Source organism: Prionailurus viverrinus, chromosome A1, assembly GCF_022837055.1.
Source record: "Prionailurus viverrinus isolate Anna chromosome A1, UM_Priviv_1.0, whole genome shotgun sequence".
NCBI lineage: Eukaryota > Metazoa > Chordata > Mammalia > Carnivora > Felidae > Prionailurus > Prionailurus viverrinus.
This window is the reverse complement of record NC_062561.1, coordinates 67,518,554-67,539,968: the sequence shown is the minus strand read 5'-3', so window position 1 is coordinate 67,539,968 and position 21,415 is coordinate 67,518,554. Positions and strand designations below refer to the sequence as shown.

General features: G+C 41.5%; 1 protein-coding gene across 4 annotated transcripts in view; it reads left to right on the top strand.

Moving 5' to 3' along the window:
• ABCC4 (ATP binding cassette subfamily C member 4) overlaps window positions 1-21,415 on the top strand; it is a 270,180-nt gene that overhangs the window by 128,014 nt on the left and 120,751 nt on the right. For all 4 annotated transcript variants that reach the window (XM_047871810.1, XM_047871800.1, XM_047871820.1 and 1 more), the window contains 5 exons: window positions 1,723-1,932; window positions 3,776-3,916; window positions 4,541-4,578; window positions 4,968-5,062; window positions 6,857-7,003. In XM_047871810.1, the coding sequence (XP_047727766.1) occupies window positions 1,723-1,932; window positions 3,776-3,916; window positions 4,541-4,578; window positions 4,968-5,062; window positions 6,857-7,003 (631 nt within the window). The remainder of the gene's footprint in view (window positions 1-1,722; window positions 1,933-3,775; window positions 3,917-4,540; window positions 4,579-4,967; window positions 5,063-6,856; window positions 7,004-21,415) is intronic.

Genomic DNA, 21,415 nt, shown 5'->3' with positions numbered 1-21,415 from the left:
TTGTCACATGGTGTTCACCACGTCTGAGTCTTTCCTCTTAATAGGACGTCGGTCATACTGGATTTGGGGTCCACCCTACTCCAGCATGACTTCAGCTTGATCACATCTACAAAGATCCTATTCAAAATTAGGTCACATTCGTAGGTATCGTGTTTGGGCCTTGAATGTGTCTTTCTGGTGGAGCCATCATTCAACCCCCAAGAGCTAGCATGGGTCCCAGGGTGGGGGTTACTGAGAATTTTCCAGGCTTAGTAGTTGTTTGATGTTTCACTCCTTGGCTTGTTTACCTCTGAGCCTCGGCACCTCGGTCATGAACCCTGGTCTGCTCCAGCTGGCCCTTGCTCAGATCCTCACGACATCAGATGAAATTCTGCCCTAAGAAAGATGACGAGAGTGCAGAGTGTCTGCCTCTTGGGAGCAGTTACCTGTGTCAACTCCTGCAGTCCTCTGGGAATAGGACGCTCTGATTCCCCGAACTGGAAAACATTTAGTTTCATGTGCAGAGGGGATGATGGAGTCAGGTAAAATCCCAGCGTTGGCGGGGTTATGAATATAGAACCAACAGCCTATTTAGCCAGAATCTGGATGTTTCGGGGTCCCCTTACTGTTTTTTTCTGAAGACATTACTTCCAACTTTACTACTGTCAGAGCAAACCATTTGTCCACCAGTGAGCTCCGCTGGGTGAGTTGTTTATTTTTATTTATTTATTTAAAAAAAAAATTTTTTTTTTTTTACCGTTTATTTATTTTTGAGACAGAGAGAGAGCATGAACGGGGGAGGGTCAGAGAGAGAGGGAGACACAGAATCCGAAACAGGCTCCAGGCTCTGAGCAGTCAGCACAGAGCCCGACGCGGGCTCGAACTCACAGTGAGATCGTGACCTGAGCTGAAGTCGGACGCTTAACTGACTGAGCCACCCAGGCGCCCCTGAGTTGTTTATTTTTGAGAGACCAAGCGTGAGTGGTGGAGGGGCAGAGAGAGGGAGACACAGAATCCGAAGCAAGCTCCAGGTTCCCAGCTGTCAGCACAGAGCCTGATGTGGAGCTCGAACCTGTGAACTGTGAGATCGTGACCTGAGCCAAAGTCGGATGCTTAACCAACTGAGCCACCTAGGCACCGCTGTCCTATATAAATTTTAGGATTGTTTGTTATAGCTCTGTGAAGAATGCTGGTGTTATTTTGATCTTTTTGCTGCTTTAAATGCCTGTGGTAGTTACACTTTTTTTTCCTGTTGTTGTTAAAGTTTATTTACTTAATTTTGAGAGGGAGAGGGAGAGAGAGACAGAGACAGAGAGTGTGTGTGTGTGTGTGTGTGAGTGTGTGTGTGAGTGGGGGAGTGGCAGAGAGAGAAGGAGAGAGAGAATCCCAAGCAGGCTCTGTGCTCATAGAGTGGAGCCAGATGCGGGCTTGATTGTGCACAGACTGTGAGATCATGACCTGGGCCGAAATCAAGAGTCTGATGCTTAACCGACTGAGCCACCCAGGCACCCCGAGTTACACATTTCTTATATGACCCCCAGCACCTACCATAGGATTTGACTGAGAACGGAATGCTCCATTCTGTGTCCAGTTGAATTGAATGAGATGTGTTAACCAGAATTCACCTAAAGATAATTTTCTTAGGAAAATTGTAATGTGAGACCAGTTAAGTATTTTTGATTAGCATTAGTTTAATGTTATCAAATGTAAATGAACCATCAAATTCTTTTATTTTTATTTTAGGGCAAAATGGTGCAGAAGGGGACTTACACTGAGTTTCTGAAATCTGGGGTGGATTTCGGTTCTCTTTTAAAGAAGGAAAATGAGGAGGCTGACCAGAGTCCAGCTCCAGGATCTCCCGCTCTGAAGAATCGGAGCTTCTCGGAGTCTTCTCTTTGGTCTCAGCAGTCTTCCAGGCCCTCACTGAAAGATGGCCGTCCAGAGGGCCAGAATGTGAGTTTTCCTCTTGCAGCACGGCCTGGTTGTGTCTGCTCTTGTGTCCTCATGCATCTTGAGTCTGCTCCGTCCCTGACACCTTCATTTGTCCCAGAGTAGATTCTGAGGTTCCAAGGCCTTGTTGCATGTAATGGGTAGAATTAATGTAGAATGAAGGGAGCAAGCCTGATTAGGGTTCTCCTTTGGGTGTTGGATGGAGGAGGAGCTTGCGGGGCTCAGTAGTGGGTGGACTGCTATAAATTCCTGGGGGTCGGTGGCTCATGCTGCTGGTAGGGCTCTTGAATTTACCATAGGTAAATCTTCCTTGCTCTGGAGGCCCCAGGCTACCCTTTTGCATCCAGACATTTAATTTGAAGTCTCCTCCAACTGAGTCCTGCTGTGGTCCATGTTAAGTCAGCTACTTTTCCTATGTGGTGGAATGTTCTGCTGCTGCATGTGACCTTTGGTATTATTTTGCCCCATTGTCCGATGGTTGGTGAGAGGCCAGAAGTAGCATGTGTGAAGGGTCTGGCACATAGCAGACACTTTAGAGTTAGCTCCCATCTTCCTTTCTTACACAAGTTCAAGAACCACATCTTATCCATCTTTGAAACCATAGAGGCCAGCATACAGCCAAGGACATCTTTTTTTTTTTTTTTTTTTTACATTTTATTTATTTTAATTTTTAATTTTATTTATTTTTTTAACTTTACATCCAAATTAGTTAGCATATAGTGCAACAATGATTTCAGGAGTAGATTCTTTAGTGCCCCTGACCCATTTAGCCCATCCCCCTTCCCACAACCCCTCCAGTAACCCTCAGTTTGTTCTCCATATTTATGAATCTCTTCTGTTTTGTCCCCCTCCCTGTTTTTGTATTAGTTTTGTTTCCCTTCCCTTATGTTCATCTGTTTTGTCTCTTAACGTCATCATATGAGTAAAATCATGATTTTTGTCTTTCCCTGACTCACTAATTTCACTTAGTATAATATCCTCTAGTTTGATCCACGTAGTTGCAAGTGGCAAGATTTCATTCTTTTTGATTGCCGAGTAATATTCCATTGTATATGTATACCACATCTTCTTTATCCATTCATCCATCGATGGACATTTGCAGCCAAGGACATCTTTGGCTTATGTGAGTCTACAATGCATTCTCAGTTCTCCGGATAGAAGTGCAGAAATATACTAGATCTCCCTTAAAAATATGCACAGGTAGTCCTCAATGTCCAAACTCTCACAGTCCAAATCTAGGGACCTGGATGATTCTGGTAAGGGTTTGGATTAGTCCCTCACATTCCAGACTGAAGAATAATCTTTGAAATTCAGGAACCAAAAAAATTCAGACCACGTGTTATCCATTGCTGTCCAAACTCTCCCTCTTGTTGTTTGAACTCCGTTTACTGTATTTGGATAATATTTTGAGCTCCTACTATGTTTTATGTTCCCATCATTTAGTGGCACAAATAATCTACAGAGATATCCGTATCATTTTGTATATTACCGTGGAATAAGCTTCTGCATTTATACTTGAATTGGGTATGTTGTACACGTGCTGGAAATGGTTATGTTCTGCTTCAAACAAAATCACGCAGTAGTGAGTAACCTCGTACAAACAGTATTTCCTTTTTGCGGATACATTCCTAGAAGTGGGATGGCTGGGCCGAAGGGTGAACGCATATGTGGTTCATCTAGATACTTCTATACCCTTCTCTGCAGGACTTGTACTATTTTGCACTCTCGGTGTGTAAGATGTGTCTGTTTTCTCATGGCTTTGCCAGCGGAGCACACCATTGACCTTTCAAAGTTTTGGGAGTATGGTGTTAAGGTTCATCTCTCGCTGCTTTTTTCCCCTTGCCAGACTGAGAATCTACAGGTTACAGTGTCAGAGGAGAGGCGCTCAGAAGGAAAAGTTGGTCTTAAGGCCTACAAGAGTTACCTCACAGCCGGTGCTCACTGGTTCATCATCATTTTCCTTATTCTACTAAACATCGCTGCTCAGGTAAGTAAGGACATTCATTTTGTCTTGTGGCCTCAGCTTGATGTTTACAGTGTGACTTCTACTGTATATATTTACGCCACTGTTACCGTATCACTCAGTCCACTTGGATTTGCATTGAAACATGCTATCTTGGGGAACAAAATAACTTGATGTTTACTGTGTTGTGTGTGCTCTTAGAGAGCTTCTAGAAGAAGAAGGATGTGTTTCAAATATTTATTTATTTATTTTTTTTTAATGTTTATTTTTGAGAGGGAGAGAGACCGAGCATGAGTGGGTGAGGGGCAGAGAGAGAGAGGGAGACACAGAATCCGAAGCAGGCCCCAGGCTCAGAGCTGTCAGCACAGAGCCTGATGCAGGGCTTGAACCCATGAGCCATGAGATCATGACCTGAGCCAAAGTCGGACGCTTAACCTACTGACCCACCCAGGCGCCCCTCTTTCAAAGATTTTAAAATGTAACATGCACTTACTTGAGGTGTTGTTACCTGGGATGTGGGGTTTGGCTCAGACCTGAGCTGAAAGAATCGTGTCTGATTTCCAGAGCCTTTCAACGTTCCTTTTGGGGGAGTGAGAGAGTTGAGGTGCTAGGCGATGCTTGATATTTATGTTTATTTCTTCGTGCTAGGTTGCCTACGTTCTCCAGGACTGGTGGCTCTCCTATTGGTGAGTTGTTTCCGGTCTGATATGAGGTGCCCCCAAATTGGCAGGCAGCCTCTCTTTCCCACAGAGTCGGGTTTGTTGGGCCTCCTGTCCTAATCCTCCCTTAGTTTCCCTAGAGCAAAAGAGACATTGAAGTTCTTGCTGGTGGAGTGTGACCCTCCCCCGGTCTCTTCCCACATCTGACCCTCAGTGTCTATACACAGACAGTTCTGAGAACTGAAAGTGTCACGATGCAAGTTGAATTTGTATAAAGAGGATGTACATGGGGCCCTGCATGCTTGGGATCCTTTCCAGCATAAAACATGTCTCCCAAATTGAGGTTAATTTTTTTCTTTTTGTAGTCATCTAAATTCTGTCAATAGCTTAATATTTTTTTCCCCCCTTTTTCACAGGACAAATGAACAAAGTGCCCTGAATGTCACGGTAAATGGAAAAGAAAATGTCACTGAGAAGCTCGATCTTCACTGGTACTTAGGAATTTATTCAGGTAAAGTTTAATCATTCAGTTTATTATCCGGAGTCTGAGGTGCTTACAATGAGCCTGTGTGAGTAACTAGGGCTTCCAGGAGTAATTCAGTAATGTCTTAACAGATTAAGAGTCTGAGTCGCATTTACTCTGTGAATTAATTAGAATAATTATTTTTAAAATCTACCAGAAGAAAGAGGTTGAATGAAGACTCTTAATTTGCTCTGTACTGGATTTTGGAAGTTAAACCAGGATTGAGCATTCAGAAAATCAGCCACTGGAAATATGTGGCTATTGTCTATTCTAATAGGTTGCTTTAGCTAAATCTTATATCATTATTTGGATGGGCAAGGGGATTAGAAACGGATCCCCACCCTGTGCTTCGGATTGTTCCAATTCTGTCTGAATAAACCCTGGCTTTTATTGAACTTGGATGAAATCCTCTGGCAGCGAGGTTCCCCCACATAAAAGCATTATTCCCTCACAGGTATGCAAAGCTCCCTTCCCTGTCCTGCTCATCTCCTGGGCCTCACTAATGACTTAAGAGAGAAGCTGAGCAGGGAAAAATCCAGTGTCTGGGAATTAGGATTCCTTCTCTCTCGTACCTTGAGATCACAATGTTATCGCGTCCCCAACTGTGTGATTAATTTAACATTTGGCTTGCCAGACTAATATTAACACAGCGCTCTGCTTTCACAAGAGTGCTTAGAATATATGTGGCATTACATACTTTTTAAAGGAAATCCTCATCTGAAATTTTAAATATTCTTGCCGGAAACGCTCATACAAGCTTTCCGCAAAGATAGAGCGAGCGATCTTTGTGAAAACCTACTCACTGAAGTGTGGTTATTTATTTCGTTGATCACTTGCTAAAGAACCCTGAATACATGAGCTGTTTCCCTTCCACACGGGTGGGCTGTGAGAGGCCCGGTGGCGGGGAGGGGGAGGGAGGAGCTGTTCTGCTGCACAGCCAGGCAGGATGGGGGCCTCAGGAAAACGCCTCTGGATGGCAGTTAGGACTCTGAGCAGCTTTCAGAGTGGAGACAACAGTGATGTGTCATGTGAGGGGTAAAAATGGACTTGATGGAGTATTACTCACAGAAGTTATCTCCCAACTCTCTTTAGCATGGGGAGTTCAGGAGATGATAGGAAAATGATGTTGATTTTTATGCCCATCATAGGTACTCATTTATGCCATTGACAAAAATCTATAATTTAAATCAGTTGTGTTCATTTAAAAAGGCTTTGTGTTTGTATAAAATGCTTGGTGTTGGAGATTAGTTGCTCACCGAGGTTATTTCATGCTAATGTATAATTTGTATTTTCTTGCACTTCCGTTGAGAGATTTTCTACTTGCAACTTAATATGGTATTTTCATATTCTTTAAAGCCACTTGGGCATTTTCTACAAGGAAATGGCACATCATTTCCCTTGTTCCCTGTTAATTCACATGCTGGTGTGAGAGCATACCGAAGTTTTAGATTATGAGATGTGTAAATACAGTAGCAAAACTTGAAATGTGGAGAAGGGAAGATCAACGAGTTTTTGTAATTATCTTTTTCTTCTTTGGTTTTAATAGAACTTGTAATTGAATCAGGAAAGCCTAGTATGAAATTATCATTTACACCTGATTTTCTTTTACATTTCCTATTTAATGAGAGAAAAGTAAATGATATACTTCTTTATAAAAGTATCTTGCAAATGCATTGCACTCTTACAGAAGCCACATGTCTTTTGACACAGAACTGCCATGCTATGGCTTGGCCAAAGAAAAGGTGGGGATGTTGTGCTCTGAGTGATGTTTCTTTATTTCAGGTTTAACTGTGGCTACTGTGCTTTTTGGCATAGCGAGATCTCTGTTGGTATTCTACGTCCTTGTTAATTCCTCACAAGCTTTGCACAACAAAATGTTTGAGTCCATTTTGAGAGCTCCAGTGTTGTTCTTTGACAGAAACCCAATAGGTAAGTCAGACACCAGGTTTCTTTGTAAATCTGCCTCGTTGACACCATTTGTGTCTGATCACGTTTCAGCATTGAGAATGGAGGAGACGCTTGGAAGAAATCACTGTGTGTGTTGATTCATTGTCCACAAAAAGCTTCACTGACAGTTTTCTACTACCTGACAAAATCTGAATGTGGGGTGCATACGAGCTTCTTTCTTTCTTTTTTAGTTTTTTTTAAATGTTTATTTGTTTTTGGGAGAGAGAGAGAGAGAGAGAGAGAGGCTGAGTGCTAGTGGGGGAGGGGCAGAGAGCGAGGGAGACACAGAATCTGAAGCAGGCTCCAGGCTCTGAGCTGTCAGCACAGAGCCCGATGTGGGGCTCGAACTCTTGAATCTGGAGATCATGATCTGAGCTGAAGTCAGACGCTTAACTGACTGAGCCACCTAGGCACCCCAGGTGCATGCAAGCTTCTATTCCGATTTACGTGCGTGTGGAAAATAAACAGGTTTAGGAATCTGTTTGTTGTGGGGCATATGAAACACCCTTCGTTGGATGCAGGAGCGTTTAAATGTTGTTGACCAGTTGCCAGAACATTGACTGCATCGTGTGGCATTAAACTAGGTCATCCTGGACTTGAAGGTATACCTAAAATTGTAATGAAAAATTAATTAAAACCCAAGATTGAAGTGTACACATCCTCTTCGATAGAAGCTCCTCACTCTAGCTTTAAAGTGGACTTTTGTTTCCATAATTGGAGGCTTTGTGGCACGTCGCACATAAGTTCCTCAACGTGAGCACACCTGGAGGGTGTCTGAGTGGTTGATGCCCCACCCTGAGGTCTTTGACATGTCTTGCTGCTGGGGGTGGCCTCCTGACCTGGGTCCCCAGGAAGAGTTTGTTCATCAACACGTGCTCCCACCGTTCAGGCCTAGGGCGGCTTGGTTGATGCAGGAGAGGATTGAGGGGACCCATCCAGGCAGGGAGGGAGGCTGGAGAGAGCACAGGAGTAGGCTTGGCCTGGCTGTTAGCTAGCCGTGTGACCCAGGCCACAGGTGTACATATCGCTGGGCAGGTGACTCTCAAAGCGGGATGTTGTCGTGGTTAGAAGTGTGGACTGTGGATCTGGCTGCCTGGGCTCACACCTGTGCTAGCTGATCATAGTAGCTGGTTATGGTTCTGTGAGTACTCAGGTGCTAGTTACTTAATTTCTCTGTGCCTCAGCATTCTTAGCTGTAGAATGGGGATACTCTTTGTACCTCCCTTATCCAGGCAGTGTGGGAATAAAGCAGATCGGTACATTCACACAGGCTAGAGCAGTGCTTGGCCCGTGGTCAGCACCTAATGACTCTTGGCCACAGTGACGCATGGCGTCTCGGAACTTCCTCACCTGTGAAATGGAAATGCCAGCTGCCCTTCCTGCTTCACAAGGCTGTCGTGAGGATTAAATAAGACTGTTCAGGAAAGCATTTGGGGCTGTTTATTCAGCACGTTTGTTTAGCGCAGGCCGGGTGCAGAGCACAGGAACGGTGATCTGAAGAGGCCCCAACTCATCTGTAGTCTTGTTACAGCCGCGGTCAGGAGACTGGAGGGCGCACGCATCTGACAGCCGGGAAGTTGCCGCACTTTGCCAGTTAATTTGAAAACTGTGGTCATAAAGTTGAGAGCATTAAGTGGGACTGCGTTTCTGTTATCACAGCCTCTGAATGCTCATGGCCACAGTTAACCAGGTTCTTCCTGTTCAAGACCTGTAGGCTTCTCCATATGCTGATTTATTTATTATTCAAGGATTTGGGACCGAGTCTAAATCTTCAAGGTCGCTAATCTTAGAGCCACACACTAGTGTTTATCTTGCTCTCCCCCTCCTGGATCTGTTAACAGGGCTTCTTTTCCTTCAAGAAAATAGAAACCCAAATAAGCACTCCAAAGACAGGCCCAGTTTGTCCAGAATGTTCAGAGGGCATGAATTATTTACTGTTTTTAGTGATAGATTAAAAAAAAATTTTTTTTAATTAGAAAAGTATTTTAAGTGGTAGATTTTAAATTTCCATTTGGATATCATTTTTATAGTTTTTAAACCAATGGGAAGAACACACCAAAGCTGTGCTTCATAGGGAACATCATGGATCGTATCTATATTTTAATGGTTCTATGATATTAAAAAAGCAATTCCCCTCTATAGTAGAAGGGTAGGCATACTTCATTTTTTTTAAAGTTTATTGAGAGAGAGAGAGAGGGAGGGAGGGAGGGAGGGAGGTGAGGGGCAGAGAGAGAGGGAGAGAGAGAATCCCAAGCAGGCTCTCACTGTCAGCTCAGAGCCCAACACAAGGCTCAAACTCCTGAACCGTGAGATCATGACCTGAGCCAAGACCAAGAGTCAGACATTCAACCAACTGAGTGAGCCAGGCACCCCTAGGCAGGCTTGATTTTTAAGTTAAACATCTGTGCCCAGTGATCCCACTCCGAGTTACAGAGTGCCCTCCGAGCAGCATGGAGAATCCAGGAAGCATATCATTCTCTTCTCAGTACTTAGTTATCCAGAGCACCTTCTCAGGGAGATGTCAGTAAGTTTCCTAAGAGTTCGTGGTCCTGACAGCATCTCGGAGTTTGGAAAAGAGGGGATGGGTGTAGTCTCCCGCAAGTGAGGCCCGGGGTGGCAACGGCATCTGCACACACTACAGCCTGGCTTGGATTTGCAGATGTCTGCCAGGGTTCTCTTCTGTAGCCACCTTCAGTTCCCGCTTGTGCTGGAATATTCCCAGTGAACCCAATCCAGATTGTGGAAGTCTCTTTTTACATTTGTTCGTGGGTGTTTCCACCCCAGATGGGCCGATTCCCTTTTCCTGCTTCTCCCATTTTGTTAATCAGTGGGAGATCCTTTGACCTTGTGCAGAGAACCAGGCCTTTGGTGAAGGGTCCTGAAACACTGGCTGCCCCTTGCCCTGGCCCAAAAGTCCCAGGTTCTCTGACTTGGATTTAGGGAGAAGGACAAGGTGAACCCGGACAGTGCATGTTCCTTCTTGCTGGCTAAGTCTCTCTGGCTGCTCTTTAAGCACTCCAGAGCTCTGGTTTTTAAGAAGGCGCCGTCTTTCCAGGCTTCACGACTAAGTTTCTCTTCATTTTGAACCCATGTATGGTTGCACGGAGTTAACTTATTTGCTTATATAATGCAGTACTGTTTTACCCACTGATTTTTTTCATAACCCAATCAGTCTTAAACTGGGTAAAATTTCAGTCAGCTAAGCGTGTTGTCTTAGAAGGGCAAAAAGCTACTTTTCTTTTCCTCTTTTTTCCTTCCTTTATTTTTATCCTTCCCTTCTCAGTGTATTTTGGTGACCGTATTGTGCGTCTGTTAAAGGGCTGCACGTTTTCAGCTGTCCCGGCATTTTCCGCACATTCTGATTGCAACAACTTGAGTTGAGGAGCACCTGTTTAGATGTGGTCTGTGTGTGTTCCTGTACTGAGGGCCACACCTGCCTCTTCCATGATCAACATTTGTCTTCTGTCCTTTCTGTTCTATCAGATCTTAACGCGCAGGGAATACAGGGAAGCAATTCAGAAATTAGAAGATTATGTCTATATTCAGCATAAACCATGTTTTCCTGAATTTGTTTTATTTTTTACGTCTGGCACAAGAGGGCAGCATGATCTATATTATTTCAGGGATATACTGTAAGGGCACCTTATTGCAAAAACCTATTTTTTTTTTTTAATTTAAAGCTTAGAAATTCCATTTTTTTATAGCTGGAGTCTTGTGTTTTATAGTATTAGTGCAGAATTTTAAATCATTGCTGTAGTTTATTATGTTTGAGACATTAGATTCTTTATTAAAGAATTATTCACAGTGTTGTCCCAGAATATCTGGCGTTTCACACAAGGTTATGTGGATTTCTAAACTGGAATAGTACTTGGAATGGGTAGCCGCTGACATCTTGACTGGGTATATTTTAATCCCTGTGGGCAGAATATGGCTGCCTGTATGACCGGAGTCAAACATGAGTTTAGGGGAAAATATGACCAGGCAGTTTCTTCAGTTCCCTTCCACGCGAGCAGAATGGGTAGAGGTTATCTAGAATTTCACCCTTCACTTTGGAAACAAGATGAGTGGATAGTTGTTCTGTTTCTTCATGCCTAATAATAGTGACCTAACAATTGGCTGAATGAACTGACTGTAATGGATTCCAGATAAATAATTTGTTTATTTGCTTTCAGTGTGTTAATTCGGCTTTAAGAAAGTGGGCCACCGATGTCAGGAGATACTGGTGTTTGTTTATTCTCTCAGGAAAGTGCAAAGTTAATACTGGGTTGTGGCCTTTGTGTTCACCTCACGTGACTGGTTATCCTGCAGTGGTGTGTGTGTGTTCACTTATTTAGGCATCCGGTATAAGATAAGTACAAATGCATATCGTTATTTTTTCCTTACAGATTAAGTTAGGGCCAGAGTACTATAAAAGGAGAAAAGCAAATGGACTAACCTCTTTTGTCAATTTTATTTTTTTCCGATGGAAGTTTCTTGTGCTCATTAACGTATGGAACTGAGAGACATATTTGTGTACCCCCCAATCAAAAATCTGGAATTGCTCAAAGGGATAGGATTTCTTTTCTTTTTTTTCCCTTAATGTTTATTATTTGAGAAAGAGACAGAGGGCAAGCAGGAGAGAGGCAGAGAGAGAGGGACACACAGAATCGGAAGCAGACTTCAGGTTCCGAGCTGGTCAGCGCAGAGCCCCACGTAGGGCTCAAACCCACAGACCGTGAGATAATGACCTGAGCTGAAGTCGGCTGCCTAACCGACTGAGCCACCCAGGCACCCCAAAGGGTTAGGATTTCTAATTTGCCCACATGTAGATGACTTCGCACATCTAAACTCCTGAATTGGGATATGCGTGAGTAAGGAGCTGAGGGTTGTGGAGCAGGAGGCTGGGAGAGGTTTGAACTATTGTTTTGTTTCTTCAACCTTGAAAGGGACTCCTCAGCATCCCTTACACGTTGTTCATAAATAACTTGTGGAGAAGTAAAAAGTGAACTGAAAGCACCACGGTGAGCTTTTTGGACTGTCAGAAAAACTTGCTGTACTGTTTATAAAATCAGTTGTCACAGTACTGCTGCCTTGCTAGAAAAAAGAGTCATCAGTAGAGAAGAAAGATAATTGTAGGGATATCTCTCTGTTTATCCAGTTCAAATGACCACTGGAGTTAGTGCTAAATGCATATTTTTAACAAGTATAATATCTCAGCACCGTCAAAATTACCTCGACGATAATAGGCCTGTGAAATTATAGCTATGTAAGTTAGGAGGGGAGGTGGCTCTGCTTAGCACAGACTCATCTGTGCCTGTCCACACAAGTGATTCTGCTGAGCAGGTAGCATGTTAGAACAGGAAACACTGGTCCTAAAACTTCTGATTTATGGTAGGTGTTGTTTTGACACAGCATCGAGACGATTTACAAGGCAAGACTTCGTGTTAAAATATTTTACCGGTGTCCTCATTCGTCACCGACATAAATATTCAGGAGTGATGCTGGAAAATTGGGAATGTGCCCATTCATGCCAAATCACTGGCTGTGTTTCCTTTCAAGTGAGATCTGTTGTGTGGATATGGTTAAAAGAAACTATGGTTTTTCTTTCTTGAGAGCAGATGAGCTGTAAGAAATTGGGAGTAAGAATAACATCCATCCTGACAGCTTTCATGTATTCATCTTGCTTAGGTTGCTTTTAATTCTGGCTTAAGTCCTACAGGCTTGTGTTTTTTGTTGTTTTTTTTTTCCCTTTCCTTGCTTGGTGCACATTGTAGAGAACATATTTATATGTACATTAGTTAAAGAGGCTTTTTGTGTTCAAAGGAAGAAGTTAGTCATCATCAGAAAAAGCTTTGTTGCAAAACAGAAACACACATTTCCCCTTTCTTTTTTCCTTGTTAATAATAACAAATGCAAGTGACTATAAAGGGAATAACACAAAAGATTGCATCAATCATAGTGATTCTCAATAGCTACATATAAATATTGTTTTTTCAGGTTTGAATGAAGCAGCTAATAGTTTGAAGTAGGTGTGGTAATTAAATCCTGTCAGGTTGTCACACATTAAAAATAATGTTTTTTCACATAACAATGGTTATATGTACTTAAGCTCTTATCATGGTGATATTAAGTCATATTTTATGGGAGTTGCTCATTTACTGCTAATAGTATCATAAAAGCCTTTGTTACGAGTTTAAATAGTTACATAGTTACATATATTTGATTACTATTGTTATTTTGTCAGTAATCTCTATAAGGGTGATTATTATAGCTCTTGTCCAGAGCTGGTAAATATTGCACCATTTTGGTATACATTTTTAATCTACTAGAATGTTCTGATTACTCTTATTCCTGGTTTTTCTCTGTAATAATCCTACATGGAAATACTGACAACTTAGTAACCGAGAAAGCACTGTTTGTGGTTGTCCAATAAAATGTTAATAAGATAAGATTCGGGAAGCTTGTGCCTTGTTCAAAGTGGTAGTCATGTAATATCTCAGGAATTTCTAAGTACGACATTTAACTTGTGTTCTTTCATTTCCTAATAGAGTACATATTAAGTGATATATGTATCTTAATATGTAAGTTCTCCACTTCACTCTTAATATTTGTGGCTATGATAATACCCCTCAACTCTCGGTTTTTATTGATTTCATATTTGTCGTCTCAACCTTAGCCAACTTGGAGCTAGGCAGTCTTTGGTAATGAGGACTTCACTAGTGTGTCCCACTGTCTGGTGTGAGTGTGCCCAGTAATTTGGCATTACCTTATGGGGTGTGTGATTTACAGTAATTCAGATTACTGTTATTTAAAGCCCCCCCCCCATCACACACAGATAATTACTTCAACTTTGTAGCTCTTTGTGACAGTTAGAAAATGCATCAAAGTATCTTTATGACACAGTTTATTGCTTTTGTACAACCATTTCAAACTGGAATAGTATTTCTGGGTCAGATTTCACACAACTAAATATTGATCAGCATATAGAAAGCATAGTCTTCTGACATGGGGTGGGAGTAGATAGAAATTTGCTGGGTTGAAATCCCCTATGGTTTTGCAAACGGTTAGTTGTTTCCCCTCAACCATTTGATTTTGGAGCTCTCTTAACGATGCTGTGGTGTGAACTTTGATTTTCATCTTCATCTTCTGTTATCATTTCTTCCCTAACCCCCTTATTTTAAACATTATTATTTATTTTGACATGAAGAAAATGGAAAAAAAAAAACCAAACCCTGATGTTTACACTATTGAGCCTGTGACATTTTCGTTCATATAAGTTTAAAATTTGGTTATGTTTTAAACCACATTTCTATAGTACTTGTCCCAATTGTGGTTAAATTATAATTTAGGTAATTATGTGTTGACTGCCTGTCTCTTCTCTTAGCCTTGGGCTCTCAGACCTCATGGAGCATATCTGTTATGTTATTGCAAAAGCCTCTGAAGCCAGGATGGGACACTTTGTAGCTGATTAGTATTTGTTGGCTCCACAGAAGAGGGGATGGTTTCAGGAGTGTATTTGCATCTCTCTGTGCCACGCCCTTTAAGAACAATGCAACTTGAGAGTGTTGACATAGAATTAGAGCCTTTTTGTCTTTGCGCTCAGTGTTCACGTTAAATTGAACCCTTCCCTATTTATTTTCCAAAGTAGAGTTTGCAATAGATTATTTATGGTAGTCTTTGTTTCTGGTATGTGATGGCATGAAGAGGAAACCATATACATTGGTTCTTTGGAAGCTGTGGTTCATGGAGCTACACTCTACAAAGTTCCAATTTCTGTTACTTACCAGTCAGGGAAAGGAAACCGTCAAATACCCAGTGCATTTCCTTGGGGTTTAGTTGTGCATTGAAGAAAAATGTTAGAACTTACATGGGTTAAATATTTGGTACTTGATACTTTTACCTTATAAACTACATGTTCTTTTTTATTTTTTTATTTTTTTAAATTTTTTTTTTTCAACGTTTATTTATTTTTGGGACAGAGAGAGACAGAGCATGAACGGGGGAGGGGCAGAGAGAGAGGGAGACGCAGAATCGGAAACAGGCTCCAGGCTCTGAGCCATCAGCCCAGAGCCCGACGCGGGGCTCGAACTCACGGACCGCGAGATCGTGACCTGGCTGAAGTCGGACGCTTAACCGACTGCGCCACCCAGGCGCCCCAATAAACTACATGTTCTTAAGAGGTAAAGAAAAATAATTCATTTTATTTACTTATTATTTTTTTTTATTTAGAGAGAGCTCAAGTGGGGAGGGTAGGTAGGGGGAGTGGAGAGAGAGAGAATCCCAAGCAGGCCCTGCACGCACTGTCAGTGCACAGAGCCCAGTGTAGGGCTCAAACTGATGAACTGTGAGATCATGACCTGACCTGAAGTCGGATGCTTAACCGACTGAGCCACCCAGGCACCCGCGAATTCATTTATTTTAAAACATCAGTGGACGTTTTAAACTGTTACTGAGTGGGGAGTTGAGATGTAGGTTGAGATGTGGCAAAGACCTTGTTCTGCTGCCATGTAGCTTTGGAGTAGCTATGACGGTCCCTTCACTCCTGGCCTCAGGTTTCACAGGTGAAAAGAGGGAGGCCTTTTCACTCCTCAGGCATTTTTACTGGTCCTCTCCTGGTTGTAAGTTGTGGTCCCCAAGCACTGGGACAAAAAGCCCCTGTTTTCAAGGCATTTGCAAACTGAAATATCTGCAGACAGTGGATTGTTTGTAAAACAAAACAAAAAAACCCATCCAGTATCAGTATTCGATGATTCCATGTAGAAAAGATAGAGACTCAGAGATTTAATGTAGCTGTAGGGCAGGTATCTCAATTCACATGTACACACAACATGCATACACGTAGCCCAGGGGTATATTTCTTTTTCATAAACTGTTTTGTTGGAATTTCAGGACAGATTGTTTCAAAATGAAATCATACCAGTTGGAGGGTGAGAGCAATTTAGGAAACAAAAGAAAGCGATGTATTTGAGGTAATGACCTCTAAGCTTATAGCAAACCCTGCCCGGCATCTAAGCAGGCTCTTGATGATACTCACCTATCCTGACCCGTCAGGAACCATCCGGGTGTCAGAGCTCATCTCCACAAAGTGCGTCAGGGAAAGAAGGAAGTCGTCCTTTAATGAGTATCTACACATAACTTCTCTTTGGACTTTTAGAAGTGTGTTACAAAGCTTGGACTGTGGGTAGGACATAAGCAACGGCAGCTTTCTCCCTGAGAACGTTGTCATGACATGAGCCATGATCTGTTGGGTATTCTCATTCTTGGTAACCAGGATCATCCTTTTAGAAATTTCCCTCTCATTTAGGTGGACACTCTTTAACATCTAGAAAAAAGACAGCAAGGTCCAAAGGTTCAAGGACACTTTGAATGGAAGTTCATCTAAACACCATGGTTAAATGGAAAGCTGTCAGAAAATCAAGGTCTTTGCTGGAAATATTTTCCTTTTATTTCTTTTCTACATTTGCATTTTAATAGATTGTATCATGTGGGGAAATACTTCAACCTCTTGAAAACCTGGAAAGTCTATTTTGGACTTGTTAGGTGTTTAAAAATCTTCATCCAGACGTTATTCCAAATATAGTCGTGCTCTCTGTGATGGGAAAATCCTGCCTCCAGGTTCGCTGTTGGTTGAAGAATGCTGTAGAGCACTGTGTTGGTAAAAACATCAGCAGAAACCAGTGTGTCAGCTTAAGTCCCTGATTTTAGGATGTTTAAGTCAATACTTAGTTAATGATCTTGATTTGTCTGTAAACTTTATGTGGAGGTTTCGGGAAGTGTTCTTTTGGTTCAGTGACTGTGGTCTCATTCTTTACTCTGTTTGAGGCATAGAATCAAAAGGTATAGAAATTTTGAGAGTGTCTAAGAAAAACAGTGTACCTGCTTCTTTTTTATAATTTTAATTCCTGTACAGTTGACATACAGTGGTGTTATATTAGTTTCAGGTGTACAATATAGTGAGCACCTACTTCTTTTTGTTGTGCATTAACATTTGAACAGGTACCACAGTGTATGTGGTTTTGTTCTTAAATATATTTTCTCACATACATAATTCCATATGTCTAGATCACAGCGGTGCTTTGCAACTAAGAATCAGGGATTAATTTTTTTCATTACCTTTAAATATCTAAAAGTAGATTAAGAAGGAAATGGTTGTTTTCTTGTATGTAGTCATTTCTTTTAGAATTTTTTTTTTTTCTTCCTTTAGTGTCAGAATGGCCTGGGCTCATTAAATTAATTTCCTCTGGGAGAACTATAAATTTGTTAATTTTAACTTTTTGGAGAATAAGATGGTAGTAACATCTTAAAATTATATCTCATGCTAACGTAAATCTCTATACTCTCCCTCTTAGGATAAAAATGAAAAGGGAGTCAAATGTAGTTGAATGAGTTCTATCAGTAAACTGTATTGTAGACAGAAGTGTTTGTTTTTGGTGCTGGCTTTGAAATGTTGGTCTTGACTTATACTCCTGTATATAAAAGGAAAATAAACCCCTGTTTCAAGGTGATGAGTAATCAGTGTTACTAGAAAATTGTTCTTCAAGATTAAACAGTTGTTGACATAAATAGCCAGAGTAATAAAAGGCAACACCTGTGTAACCCAGACAGTGGTTATCGTACAATCAGGTAAGCTGTTTATTAACGAATTGTCAAGTCTTTAGAGCAGGTGAATAGATTTGTTATACGTTAGGGAATTCTAAAAATTGAATGAAGAGGCTTGAATCCTTGATGCCAAGTGTTCTGACCACTCACATCTTCTTTCACAAAGGAGACATGACAGGAAGGTAATGCTTAAATGATCCGGCCTTCAGGTATGTGTTCTTGTCTTGGTTCTTGCTCTGTCAGACTAGCTAAATTTTCTAGATGAGGTTAGGGTTTGAAATTTTAGGTGACAAAGTGAGTATCTTGTAGGTTTTGGATAAACATGGAGTACTTCTTTAAACATAGCCCATCTTTTCTTTCCCCGGAATTCTTAGGTCCCTTTTTAATTTGATGTCAGATGTGAGAGAACTTTGGTTGTCATCAGTAGGTATTTTACAGTGTTAATGGTCAGAGAGTGGAATGGAGGTCAAGGTGCTGGGATGTCCCAGTTCTGTTGGGAGCAGAGCTTTGGAGTAGCTGAGCCAGTCGTCATCTCACTGCTACATCAAGGTCCTCTTGACTGAAACACGATTGCCTTAAGCAGCACTGATGACGGGTGGGGTGGGTGTGCATGTTGAGAGAGAGACCTCTCTTCAGCTAGATTGTCACATCAGAATAAGGTTCATATTATTGGATTCCCTTAAAGAGATGAAAAATTTTTAATTTGAAAAATGACCAGCAAATAAAGTGACCTTGAATTTGACCAATGTGAATGGATTTCTTGTATTTCCCAGTAGTGGTTTTGAATCAAAGTGTGATTCTGGCTCCATGGTAAAGAGAACAGACTTTGGAATCATCCTTCCTGAATGTGAATCCAAGCTCTGCCACCGACAGACCTTGACTGAGTTACTTAATCTCTGTCGGCTTCAACTCTGTACACTGGGGATGGTAGTATAGTGGGAGAAAGAAGCTTTTTTATGTGTGTGAGAACTAAGAGGTTCCATATATGTGAAGCATTTAAAACAGTGCCTACCATATGGTGGACATTGATTTTTGACTCTTTAAGTGACATGTTGAAATTTTAGGGGTTTTCGCCTCTTTTTTTTAATGTATTTTTTAAACGTTTGTTTATTTTTGAGAGGGAGGGAGACAGAGCAGAGGTGGGGGGAGGAGCAGAGAGAGAGGGAGACCCAGAATCTGAAGCAGGCTTTGGGCTCTGAGCTGTCAGCACAGAACCCAATGCAGGACTTGAACTCATGAACGCAAGATCATGACCTGAGCTGAAGTCGGGGGCTCAACCAACTGAGCCACCCAGGTACCCCATTGCCTCTTTTTTTTTTTTTAAACAAAATCCAAATACATATGCTAATTTGGATAAAACAGTGGGGTGTGGGAAAGGGAGGGTATGTTTTCCCAGATGTAAGGAAAAATAGGTAAGTGACCAAGACCAACAAGCCACAAAACAACATCATGTTTTTTTGTTGGCTTGTGTTTGTTGTTGTTTTCATCGGGGCCTAGCTCCACTCCGGAGTTCATTTTAATTTAATTTGGTTTCACAAGGAGAGCTCAATTTTGCATGTAAGTACCAAACATCTGGTTTACTTTTTGTTTAAAAATGATATGGTTGAAGTTTATTACAGAAGTCTATTGTGTAATTAAGGAAAGACAGTTTGAAATTTATAAAATAAGTCCTACTTAAATGCAGCATTGGAATCATTCCAGGGAAGTGGGTATACTTCTTGGGAGTAGCAGGAACTTACTATTTTTAAAAATGCTATAACTGGTCAAAATGTAGAGCTTCTATGTATTCACCTTTTTTCCAAAAAGCATGCAAAATGACAAATTTCACAAGCGAAAGTTAAAGTTGACCCAAGGCAGTTTTAGATTGTCAAGCCTTCACATTTTATTCATGGGATGTTTTTAGAGACATTTTGTGGTTTGTTCACTGCAGTTAATTCTGGGAAGTCCTTCTGCATTTCTATCAGATGGACATTCTACTTCAGAACTTGCACAAAATACAGTTAAAGCAGCTTGGGAAGAAAAGGAGATTCCTGGGTGGTTCTTACAAACTATCGATTATATTTTTAAAGCAGTTAAGGGAATAATAAGTCCACAGAACAAATACAGCTCTTCTATATATACTGCCCAGGTAGCGTTAGTCAACTGATCATTTAAATGCCAGAAATTTCTGGCTGGCTATAACAGCACTGAGGTATATGAAGGAATAGTTTGGGGTGGAGAGACCCAAGTGAAGATAGAGTGCTTATTCGTTTAACACCTGTTTGCCAGGTAGCTGTGTTAGTAGTCAGGCAGGGATCACCTAACTAGTTCTGAGTCTTAGTGTTCAGCCTCAGTGATGTCTGAGAGGCCCTCAGTGCCGAAATGCAATGGTTCTGTCTTCCTGCAGAACTCACTTACAAATATCTTGATAAAAAAGAGAATTAGAAGTAGGTTGTAAAGACTGATAGGATTTTTATGACTCTAGTTTTCGTACACCCTCGAATGTTTTAGGGATCTGTTCCATGGTAGAGGTTTCATCTGTTGGCAGTTATAATCTAGTTCCTTCGGGATCAGCCCGAATTATGGTAAATTTGGAATATTTCCCTATGTCTTCTCATTTTCTTTTTTTTTTTTTTAAATTTTTTTTCAACTTTTTTTATTTATTTTTGGGACAGAGAGAGACAGAGCATGAATGGGGGAGGGGCAGAGAGAGAGGGAGACACAGAATCGGAAACAGGCTCCAGGCTCCGAGCCATCAGCCCAGAGCCTGACGCGGGGCTCGAACTCACGGACCGCGAGATCGTGACCTGGCTGAAGTCGGACGCTTAACCGACTGCGCCACCCAGGCGCCCCTCATTTTCTAGCAACATTGTAAATTTGTTTGATAACTTAAACTACCAAAAGACTGTCCCTTCCGTCATCTCATGTCACCTTCAGTAGCCACAAAACAACGAGAAACCTCCACTCTCTGGCTCCTCTGAAGCTTGTACCCTGTATTCCCTTGCCTTCTTGTTCACTCCCGTTGTTATCGTCCTCATTGGTTATCATGTGGAAACCGTAGAGTTACGATGCCTGTAAATGAAAATTAAGAACCAGATTGTTCTAATCGTTAACCAGCACGCAGATTTTAATCAGCATAGAGATTATAACTAAACATGTATTGAGCACCTCTGTATGCCAGTGTGCTGGGAATTTTACATAAGGGAACCAGACACTGTATCCTGAACTCCCCACGGGTATTTTCTAAAGATATGTCGTCCATTCCTACGCATTGTATTTTACACAGTAATGGTGGCTCTTCAGGTCAAGGTGAAATTGTTTAGCATAGTATTTCCTATGAAATGGATGTGGACATCATACTAATCAGAAACCTTTTTAAAATTGCAGAAAATTTGCATGACCTGGACAGTGCATCACATAATACGGGTGGTATAAGGTATAGGCAATCAGTGGATATATGTGTTTGTATTGATACAAAATTCGAATTTAAGTTACAAATATGAGAATACGAAATACTTCAAAATTTGTGGTCTTTGGCCTCCTCCTTCTGTGTTTATTCAGCTTTTATGTGCACTTCCTTGCTTTTATCAGTTTGCAGAAAATGAATTAGTTCCAAAATGGGATGGGATTGGGTGGGTGGATGGATCTTTGATCTGTAGGGAAAGTTACTGTTTCTGAAAACCAGATAATCACTTTAACCTTTTCTTGTGGCCCTAAAGTTTTAAGAGACTTTCACCGGTGCCTTCTCATGACGTACTGTTTATGTTTTTTGGAGACCTGTTTGGCATATAGCATTGCAACACATACAGCATATTGAGGTGATACATTTATAGTGCA